Genomic DNA, 11,070 nt, shown 5'->3' on the forward strand with positions numbered 1-11,070 from the left:
ATTATATATATATATATATATATATATATATTATTTTATGCACTTTTAAAACTTATTTTTTTTACCCTTGAGTGAAGAACAATAAAAAAACTTTGCGGTGAGTATATCGGGGCCTTTAGGGTACCACCGAAAAGCAGAAACACATATCAGGGCACATGGCATGTCTCTTTTTAAATAATAATGATAGTAATAACAATAATAATAATAATAAAGAAATATCTACAATCTACACCTTTAATAAACAATACAATGTGACTTGTTTCCTTTTCAATTGTATTCATTTCCACAACAATGTTTCCACAGCTTAATTAATAGCATATCATTGTGTGTAGCTATCCTTACAAAAAGTACTAAAAGGTGTATTATTCTGCCACACAGTACATTTTAAGGGCTGTCTATCTATCTATCTATCTCTCTATCTATCTAAGGGCTATCTATCTATCTATCTAACGTTATCTATATATCTAAGGGCTGTCTATCTATCTATCTATCTCTCTATCTATCTAAGGGCTATCTATCTATCTATCTAACGTTATCTATATATCTAAGGGCTATCTATCTATCTATCTAACGTTATCTATATATCTAAGGGCTGTCTATCTATCTATCTATCTCTCTATCTATCTAAGGGCTATCTATCTATCTATCTAACGTTATCTATATATCTAAGGGCTATCTATCTATCTATCTATCTATCTATCTATCTATCCCTTTATCTATAGCGGGACAATGACAGCTCTTACCATCCTCTCCACATCTGTCATAGATGTCTTTCTTCTTGGCATCGCTCAGGACATCGTAAGCTTCGGCGATCTCTTTGAATTTATCTTCTGCTCCGGCTGATTTGTTTTTGTCGGGATGAAATCTCAAAGCTTGTTTTCTGTAGGCTTTCTTGATCTCCTCATCTGAGGCGCCCTTCGCTAGCCCCAGGATCCTGTAATAATCTTTACCCATCACAACACTCGACTAAAACCCCGCTGTTGTTCAACTACCCGTTTCCATATGTCGATATCCTCCGAATATTGACCGATCGGACTAATTTTAAACGATCCCCCTCCTCCTATCCTGTCGAACGTGAAGCGCTCGGATGGAATTTATCAAACTGTTTTTAAGTTATTTATCCAAATCCTCACATATCGCGCACAGCCACTGCCGCGTCCCTCCAATATGCGATCATTTTCCCAAGACTCTTCTAACTTTAATCGATGTAAAACTTTAATATCACAGAGTTCCCGGCGAAACGCACTGTAATCTAGTTGTCAACGTCGCCGAGCGTCCGCAGAAAGTCCGAGAAAAATGACTTGCTCAGCGGCTGCAGTGACAGATGCTGCAGATGTGACTGAACGAGCGCCTCTTGCGGCGCGGAGTGTGCACTGCATGTTCGCAAAGACCCAAGAGTGTCTGTCTGCGGACCCCAAGAGTGTCTGTCTGCGGACTGCAAGAGAGGGGCGTAACTGGAAGGGGGCGTAACAGACCCTTCTCCAAAGACCTGCCCTCCTTAGTTACTGTTGCTATCCCCGAAAACAATGCCGCTCTCACACCACACATCATGTTCTCACGCAGTGAAAAATACATCGCAGAGCAAAGAGGAAACTGACAAAAGAGAGAAGACCGAGCAGGTTACTTCTGGTATGAAACAAGGTCTCAGGACTCTCAGCTTTTAAATTGTGTAATTTTAAAGAAATTCAAACAAAAATCACTAAGTCCGCCCCTGAGCAGTAGTAAGCTAGTAATGAACACGACCTTACTACTAACTGAATATTGTACAGTATACACCATATAGTGCCTTTTATTTTAAAAACAGCAAGTAAAACTAGGTTTATGCTATTGGTAACTCATGTTCATACTCACATATGCTAACAACATGACCTTATGTTGAGTGGGCACAGTTATTTTACATCGCATTTTCAGTTTTGTATAAATAATTTTGGCAGTCAAGCCAAATAATGACTCAAAAAAAAAAATCTTACCCACACAGAAAATGGAAAGTTTAGAGATGGGCAGATGAAGCCTTGTGAAGCTTTTGAGGCATTTCCCTGATTGTACCAAAAAAGATTCAAAGCCTCAAAGACAGACCCTACCAGTCACATTTAGTGGTCAGCTGCAATTATAAATGCCACTTTCAAATTATTCACACATCTTGTTGATTCCAGAGTCAACACAAAAGCAATACTCAGCAATAGCAGCTGTGTCTTCATTCAGAGAATCATTGTCCACACATGAAAGTGTTACTATGTTACTATGAAGCAGGGAGGGAACACCAAGCATTTCGCGTCTCCTTATAATGAATGAAGCTGCGCCAAAGATTCAAATCCGTCACCTCGCTTCAGGTGTTTCATTGTGACGTATGAAGCCTCAACACAGTCTTTCGAGCCACTCTGCTTCGATAGAGTAAAACAGGCTTCGGAGCCTCAGTGTCAAACATCCCATCTCTAGGAAAGTTAATCACATTTTAGTATTTGTCCCATCACCTGGTAACATCCCTGTTGAAAAAAAACAGCATATGCTAATTAGGTATGTTTTGAAGCATGGCTGCTGGTTTGAGCTGGTTTGAGCTTGTTTAAGCTGGTTTTAGCTGGTCATGAGCTGGTTTAAACATATGGTCATGTGCTGGTCCTAAGAAACTAGTTTTTGTATTTTGATGAGCGCACATTTCATTGTGTGTTAGGATGCAATATACAGTACGTATGCATTTTTGTATGCTTATTTTGGCAAATATAATGCAGTAGATCATTTGGGTATTTATATGTAGGCCTAGACAGAAAAATCATTTAGGCCTACTGTGCACAGTATCACACACTGTACTATATACTACAGAAATAGTAAGAGTGCTATGTTAGTATGCCTATTCCAAACATAGCTGGAGCTGAGCAGTTGTTTACAGTAGTCTCGCAGTCCTTATACAAAAAAGTGCAGTAGCCTATACTGAATAGTAATGATAGCGTACCTATACAGAGAACAGCACTGCAAGGTATTTCAAAAAATGAAATGATCTACCATTGAAGAGCTTTCATGACATGCCACTTAGACTAATCATACACTTATATAAGGAGTCTTAATAACACATTGCTTCGAAAATGTATATTTCTCATGTTTTAAATGTTTAGTTCAGCTGTGAATTGTGGAAACAGACCAAGAGTGGTGTAACACTCATCTAGACTCATGTCTAGACAAGGACACAGTATTACTGCAAATCAAAATGTAATAGTCTAACTAACGTAATATGAGCTCTTGTTTGATTCCATGCATGCACGGTCAGCACACCACGATCATTTGGAGCAGTTGAAGTAGGCAAACAAATATAGGCTGTCTTCACTCTCGCTTAACTTGTCTGAGACATTTCAGCTGAGCATTACACATTGACATTACACATTTCTACTAAACATTTTAGGATTATATCAAATCAAAGCTACTTCAATGAACACTGATTTTTCCCAACACACTCTCATGGCAATTTGTAATTATTTCATGTCTTTGGGCCTTCATATTTGTATTTTTCTTTAAAAAAAAAAAAAAAAGTTTCTTTATGAATCACAACATGAATTCACAAAAATACCACCTCGTAATACAGTTACTTTATCTCATGAGACCGGGTTGATTTTTCCTGGGAGAAATAGAATAGAATAGAATAGAATAGACATGGAACATTTTCTAATATATTGTAGGCCTACATATTTTTGAGTCACTCCAGTATTATTTATTTATTTATTTAGCTTAATGATAAACCTTTTCTCAATGATACCCTGTCATTTCTGAAAACTTACTTTATAAGGTATGCTGTATTTGTGGTGTTGACAGTATTAGATTAGCATTTTTTTCCTTAAAAAAAGGGACCGTATATTTTCATTAAAAAAAAAAAAAAAACACTTTCATGATTCAAATTTAAATTATGTGATTAACCTGTCAAACAAAAATATAATCTGTTGTTCTGTATTGTCAAATATAAAATAAATGTTACCTGAAATAAAATAAAATAAGCTAGTTCCAATGCAACATTTTTCATTTTATTTAAATACATTTTATTTCATTATAATTTTAATTAAATTATGTACTAAAATAAATATAATAAAAATTAAAAGCTTTAAAAATAGCTATAAAAGCTTTATAAACATATACAAAACTACAAAAAATACAAAAACACACAATACAATTACTAAAAATAAATATAAATAAAAATAATTCATAATAATAATAATAATAATATCTTTATCTGTACAATCCTTTGCATTCCTCAAAGCTTGAGAACAGCTGATGGAAACTAAAGACGGTAAATATACCAGATAACTTAAGACACTTTGCCTATCATATGTTTGTCTGATCTACTTACTGCTGACAGACACAGATGGCTTCTGTATGGCAACAACCTGCCCAAACCTAATGGGAGAACCTCTAGGGACCTCAGAAGTGGCTTATTTATTGACTCCAAGGCAAGCCCAATCACTGGTGTGACCATGGTCAAACTCAAATAGATGTCCTGACAGAGCCATTGCATGACTCTGCTTGCAAGGCAGATGTATTAATATTCCTCGGACACACACTGCTGCTGTACAGATGCACGCTATCCTAATTCAAAAAGAGACAGGGTGTGGAGGTAAGAGCCACAGCCAACTGGATTGGTCCGAGTCCCACAAGGTCACGGGGCTGTATTCAGCAAAGCAGGCATATAAATTTAGCTTCATGAAAAGCCATGGATTATGTCTTGGGACTCTCAGGTTTCGTCTTCAGAGGAGTGGTTGTGATGGCCACCCCTCAGGTGTTAAGAGGTGGGAGATATTTCAGTGACACTGCACTCACTCACACCGACCTTCTCTGTCGCTTCTCCTCTCCGTCTGCACTGCATTCAACGGAGAGCTGGATTTTGGATTTATTATTAAGAACTGAGGCTTGAGGACTTAGGAGAGATGTGTGGGGTGTGAGAAAGACCTTTGAACTACGGACTAAACACAGGATTCAGTGTGCAATAAGTTGGAAGAAGTATCATGGATGCATTAGCTTTAGAGGCAAAAGGGGCTAAGAGTGAAAGCGCAGCAGCACCGGCAGCCCCCAAACCCAGACCAAAACCCCCCCAAAAAGCGAAACGAATTGTTTACTTTGAGGTGGAGATACTAGACGTCAAAACCCGGGAAAAACTACTGCTTCTGGATAAGGTATGTGCTTTTTAATGTGTTTTACAAACTTAAATACCATACAAATGACAAACCATTACTTGTGAATCGTGTTCCTGCTGAAAAAAACAGGTGAAACCTGTTGGCTGGTTTTAGCTAGTCTTCCAGCCTGTTCACAGCTGGTTTGCAGGCTGGTTTTACTGGGGTTTTAACTATTTCTTTAGCTGATCAAGTGGGTCTTAGCAGGTTAGGACCAACCAGCTGAACACCAACTTGGAGACCAGCTAAAACCAGTCAACAGCTTATGCTGGTTTTAGCTGTCCCCCCCCCTCCATGACTCTAGATGTTGTTATGATATTAAAATAGTATATTTAATCACTGTGTTTACACTTCCAGGCTGAACATAATACAGAGAAGTAAAGAAATCATCTGTAATCATCGGCTGTTATAGATGACAGATAGCTAACAGTAATGCGAGAACAACTAGTGCACATGCTGTAACTTTGTAATAATAAAGCGGTCACTATCAGGCGGGTTCTGCATTAGTCATGTTGCTTTTGGAACATGAGAATCTCCTCTGAGCTTCCAGGAATTCCTATGTTAGATCCATTGCTTAGACATGCATGTTGAGAATAGAGTAAACCTGATTTATGACTGCATGAGGTGGAAAAGCGCAAAGAGTAACACTGTATATATTGCATATGTATATTGTGTATTTACATATTTATGTATTATAATTGCAAAACAGAATGTGGATATTTAGCAGCTGGCTATCCTTCTGCAGGTAGAGCCAACAGCCACTATTTTGGACATTAAGTCTTTGTTCCACAAATCAAGTAAGTTCTGCTCAGTGCTAAAGACGCTATGAAACTGCAATGCCTTTCTTTAAATAGCTTTCTACAAGGAAGATGATACGTTGATGACATAGAAATAATGGTTTTAGCAAAGTCTTACATGTCAGGTTTCAATTTTCACAGATCCACACTGGTATCCTGCCAGACAGTCGTTATGCCTTGACCCAAGTGAGTATAGCTTTAAACTTAGTAACGAGTAATATGTTAATGCTGTTTATTTACAACATAACATTGAAGCAAGTGATTGCACTGTACCGCTGTTTATTTATTTGATTTCAAAACAGTTGAAAAGTTGACGTACTAATATAACTAACCTCTGCATGATCCTCTGCATCCAATCTCCAGATCAGGTTCACCAACACCACCTCATCCAAAGCTGCAAAGATAAGACTGTTAGTCACTGAAATACCTCTGCATTGCTTTACTGATATACTCACCCGCTCTCCATGTGTATCAGCCAAAACCTGTTGTTTGGATTACCCTGTTGCATTCTTCTGTTTTATAACACAGACTAAGTGAAATTAGTTGGTGTCCATATCCTTTTTTTAAGCCACTATATATGTGAAGAGAACATTAATCGTTGTGTTATATTGTTGATTTCAGAAGGAAAACCCTTAAGAGATGAGGAAATCCTCCAGGAGCTCCCTGTGGGAACCACTGCAACCTTCTACTTCAGAGACTTGGGAGCCCAGATTGCCTGGGGAACTGTGAGTGTTTTGCCAAGCACACAAATAACAACTGAAACAATTATCACATGTACGTAGCAGCGGCTCTCAACCTTTACTCCAAGGCCCCCATTGTCAAAGACAATATTTAAGGGACCACTGCTCTAATGATAAAGCTACTCATTTTCATATGTGCATAGTCTTATCCTATCAAATATGCAGAAGGCCTCTTGTCGAGAACCACTGAAAGAAACACATGCAAGCTCAGGTGCACACTAATACACATGAGCCATTCTCTGAAAACGGTGCTGGGTGAGTTCCCATAAATCACAGATAATAAACAGGATACTGAAGTATCACATGTACAGTATTTTATTATTTTCAGTGAAAGTTGACCCAAAATCGAAAATGAGAATTCCATCTAAAACACAAAAGGTCTTCTGAACAGTAAGATAACTGACTCCACTGGAAATCATTTTTTTTGATAGTGTATGGTAAAGAGCAGCCTGGACATTCTACTAACTTCTTTTGTGTTCCAGATAACAAAGTTAATAACATGCGGTCACATCTGTGCAATTAGTAGCATTTTACAATGGCTTTGAACGTGGCTCATCAGAATTTAGCTTCAGTATTATAATCTTTCACTGGCATGTTATAGGCCATTTGGTTCAATGTAAAAGTCAGATCAGTGGCTGTACAGTGTGTGCACAGGCCTCTGGTTCAGTTTTCTTCTCAGAACTTATAATCTCTCTGGCACCGTTTCCCCACAGGTGTTGATCCCGTTCACCTTCTGCATGCGTAGCCCCCTTTGCCCACTCCTGTCCTGACTCCCACGGGGCAGGGATGATGTCAGCACATGGGAGGTACGCACTATACTTCACTTTAGAGAATTAAAATGTGTTTGTGAATGTGTGTTTGCAGGTGTTCCTAATCGAGTGCATTGGACCACTTGTCATATATCTGCTGTTTTATTTTCGACTGCCTTTAATCTACGCTCCCAAGTACGAGTTCACCGCCAGTAAGCATTTGGTTGTGCAGTAAGTATCATGAAGAAGAGTGCCGTCACATGTTTAGTCTGTTGGATTCAGTCCAGACAGTGGGAACAGTGTCTCCTAACAGCTGACCTACTGGTTAACCAAGATACTGACCCAGAACTGTATTTTGGGAATTATGTTGAAAAGCATTTGATTGATGTGTCTCAGGAATACACTTTTATTTGATGATCTGGTATTAACCTGAACTCGCTGAACTGAGCTTCTGTCTGTTCTCCACAGTATTGCCTGTGTGTGTCATTCCTTCCACTACATGAAGCGAATCTTGGAGACGTTGTTTGTCCATCGCTTCTCCCACGGCACCATGCCATTTCGCAACATTTTTAAAGTGAGGATGCCTCGCAATTGTGTTTTTTTTTTTTGGTGTAATTTATATTTATATACATCCCAGAAGGCAGCAGTGTGTGACTGATACATGTTAGGATTTATTTAGTTTTTTAGCAAGTTCAGTTATGAAATAATAAAAAAAAAAAAAAAGATTGTATGTGGGTTGGAGCTTTGAGGTCATCTATACTCCTAAATGTGAAAAATAAACATCAAGCAGACATCATTTCAAATACAGACCTTCACGTCCAGGAAAACAATCAAAGAATATCGATGACTCCTAGACAATATTTTTTGCAAATAAATAATATTCATGGCTGTTGATGCATGTTTAATTAAAAACTGCATCAAGAGAGGAAAGAACAACACTCATTCAACAGTGTTTTGGGGTCTTTAAGTTGATGTGCCTTTCACTTTATGAAGATTAGATCATGCCTTCAGTATATGCCGTGATAAAAATGCAAAATAAAAAGAATAATATCTTAATCTTTCAGTTAAAGACAATCAAACAGTTATGTTATGTTGCAAACAAGGAGTCTGTAAATCACATGTGATTCTTTCTTTAACAGATCTGTTCCTATTACTGGTGCTCTGCTGCATGGATGGCTTATTATATCAATCACCCTCTCTACACACCGCCATGTATGTAACATCTCACTCAAATGCTCTGCACCATGTTTGTTGTCGCTTAAATTATTATGGTATGTTAAATGCATTGAACCGTTGTTCTTAAAGCCAGTCTGTTTACATGCAGATTATGGGGAGAAGCAGGTGAAGGCAGCACTGGGAATCTTTCTAGTAAGCACTTTGATGGCACTGACTTCTGTATTTGTCTCATCAGCGTTCTTTACTTACTGATTTGTGATTTTTGCAGTTCTGTCAACTTGGCAGCTTCTCGATTCACATGGCTCTGCGCAATCTCAAACTACCTGGTAAGATCTATAAAAGAAATCACAAATCTCAAGTCAACTACTCTGGCTTTGTTTATATAACGCAGTCAATTGTTCTTTATGAAGGCTGTAAGACGAAGAAGATTCCTTATCCAACCAAAAATCCTTTTACATGGATATTTGCTCTTGTTTCATGCCCAAACTACACATATGAGGTGAGACCCATGGCTGATTGCATTGTGAGTGATTCCATGTCTTTATAGAGTTTTGCAGTGATTATGATTATTTTTGTAGGCCGACATTTAAGTTGACATCTGTCTGGTTCTCTTGACAAAAACCCTTTGGGATTTTCCATTGGCTTTTGGATTACTGCAGAAAATATGCTCAGTGGCCAACAAAAGTTTATGATTCTTACACATTTTGTTCATCATGATAATCCTCAGAAATGAAAACAGATTTTATCAATTTTAAAGCCTAAATACAGTCGGCAGAAGTAAAAAAGCTGAATGTAGGCTATAAACGAACTGCAGCATGGGCATATTTCACCCAAAAATGAAAATTTGGTGGAAATGTACTCACCCTCAAGCCATCCATGATGTAGATGAGTTTGTTTCTTCATCGGAACAGATTTGGATAATTTTATCATTACATCACTTGCTCACCTGTGCAGTGAATGGGTGCCGTCAGAATGAGAGTCCAAACAGCTGATAAAAACAAATTCTTTCTTTATTTAAAAAAACATTTTCCCTGAAAGTTTAAGTTATAATAGTTTGAAAGAGTGTGATTATAAACACAGTGAGGCTGTAAAAGTGGACTAGTATTTACCTGTTCAGTGTGATGTTTAAAAGTGCTGTATGTAATTTTTTGACAGTACTGAAGCATAAAAAAATAGGCTGCACTGTTTGCAGATATTAAAGAAACATGATAAGTTTGTAACTTGTTTCCCCGAAAAACAACGTTACAGCCAGTTGATCTATTTTGAAATGTGTGTTCCATGTCGGAATGTCCAGTTTTGTTTTGATCTGTGTGATTCCGCCCACTTCTAATATACCCAATTCGACACCCCAGGTTTGGCTGAAAACATAGCGCTTTGCAGTCAGTGGAAGCCAGTAAACTAACTGGGTCAGAGATTGCAGATTCTACCTAACCTAAAAAAAAAATATTAATTACCTGTTGCGCTTGTGTTCTCAATCTGGCAACCCTCATGAGTGTCGAGTCTGAGGAGGAGGGAGCGGGAGAAACAATATTTTGAATTTTGACTGCAGTACCCATTTCAACCGCTAGCTGTCAATGTTGCATACTGCAAAGGCAGCCTCTGTAGTCCCAGTTATCCACTTGTTAGCAACTGCCAAAAATAAATAAAATAAAATAAAAATAAAGACAAGTAAACGCTTAAAAAAAACACAAGGGGGTTTTACTGATGTATTTTATGTCATGGAATAAAACGTGAAAATAAGCTTGTGTGAACACATACCTTATTTCAGGCATTTCACCAAAAAAAAGCCTTAGACTTTGGACAATGGAACCAGAAGAGCTAAAATTCTAACTCATTTCCAGATTTTGGCCTACAAAAATATGTCATCCCTGCAGTACTCTAAAGAGTTCCTTGACAAGAATGTGTCCCGTGTGAACTGGTCCTGTAATGAAATGCTGACCCCTGCTGGTCTCATTGAGTATAGGCCTAAATAACAGACACTAAAGCTGCACTGTTGCTGTATTTCTGTAGATGGGATCTTGGCTCGGTTTCACACTCATGACCCAGTGTGTCCCTGTGTTGTTCTTCACTGTGGTGGGATTCGTACAGATGACGGTTTGGGCCAAAGGAAAGCATCGCAGCTACCTGAAGGAGTTCAAACAGTATCCCACACTGCGCTCCCCTATCCTACCTTTCATCCTATAGCAGGAAAATACAACACTAAAAATAAGATATACAGAGGTTTTTCTTTTTTTTTCAATCAAATACAAGTCAGAGTTTTGCTAGCTTACATATATAAAGTCTTATATATATATATATATATATATATCAGGGCTGTACGGTAACTTTTTTTTCACATAGCACTGGTGCTACAGAGGTTGAAAGTTTTGTAGCACAGGCCAAAAAGTCGTAGCACACGTATAAAACGTCTGTTATCATGTCTGAAAACAAACACAAGTAATGGAGTTCATCACTTAAACAGGCA

At 38.0% G+C, this 11,070-nt stretch overlaps 2 protein-coding genes across 2 annotated transcripts in view; one reads left to right on the top strand and one right to left on the bottom strand.

Annotated features, from left to right (window-relative positions):
• LOC107661866 (dnaJ homolog subfamily B member 1-like) overlaps positions 1–1,300 on the bottom strand; it is a 10,076-nt gene extending 8,776 nt beyond the window's left edge. The window contains exon 1 of the mRNA XM_016451652.1: positions 744–1,300. Coding sequence (XP_016307138.1) covers positions 744–954 — 211 coding nt within the window. The 5' untranslated portion in view covers positions 955–1,300. The remainder of the gene's footprint in view (positions 1–743) is intronic.
• A 3,413-nt stretch (positions 1,301–4,713) lies between these two features.
• On the top strand, positions 4,714–10,890 carry tecra (trans-2,3-enoyl-CoA reductase a). The gene is made up of 11 exons (XM_016451616.1): positions 4,714–5,147; positions 5,890–5,941; positions 6,083–6,127; positions 6,563–6,666; positions 7,546–7,661; positions 7,899–8,004; positions 8,570–8,642; positions 8,755–8,798; positions 8,875–8,932; positions 9,017–9,105; positions 10,617–10,890. Exons 1-11 carry the CDS (start codon positions 4,980–4,982, stop codon positions 10,788–10,790), a joined length of 1,029 nt encoding a protein of 342 aa, XP_016307102.1. The 5' UTR covers positions 4,714–4,979; the 3' UTR covers positions 10,791–10,890.
• The last annotated feature ends 180 nt before the right edge of the window (positions 10,891–11,070 follow it).

This window comes from Sinocyclocheilus anshuiensis, unplaced genomic scaffold (assembly GCF_001515605.1).
Source record: "Sinocyclocheilus anshuiensis isolate Anshui unplaced genomic scaffold, SAMN03320099.WGS_v1.1 scaffold47, whole genome shotgun sequence".
NCBI classification, from domain to species: domain Eukaryota; kingdom Metazoa; phylum Chordata; class Actinopteri; order Cypriniformes; family Cyprinidae; genus Sinocyclocheilus; species Sinocyclocheilus anshuiensis.

Excerpts from the sequence above, each read along its gene's own strand:
- tecra (XM_016451616.1), top strand. The coding sequence starts at position 4,980 with ATGGATGCATTAGCTTTAGAGGCAAAAGGGGCTAAGAGTGAAAGCGCA. Across the intron at positions 8,643-8,754 it reads CCCTCTCTACACACCGCCAT|ATTATGGGGAGAAGCAGGTG; the intron begins GTATGTAACATC and ends GTTTACATGCAG. Across the intron at positions 8,799-8,874 it reads CAGCACTGGGAATCTTTCTA|TTCTGTCAACTTGGCAGCTT; the intron begins GTAAGCACTTTG and ends TGATTTTTGCAG.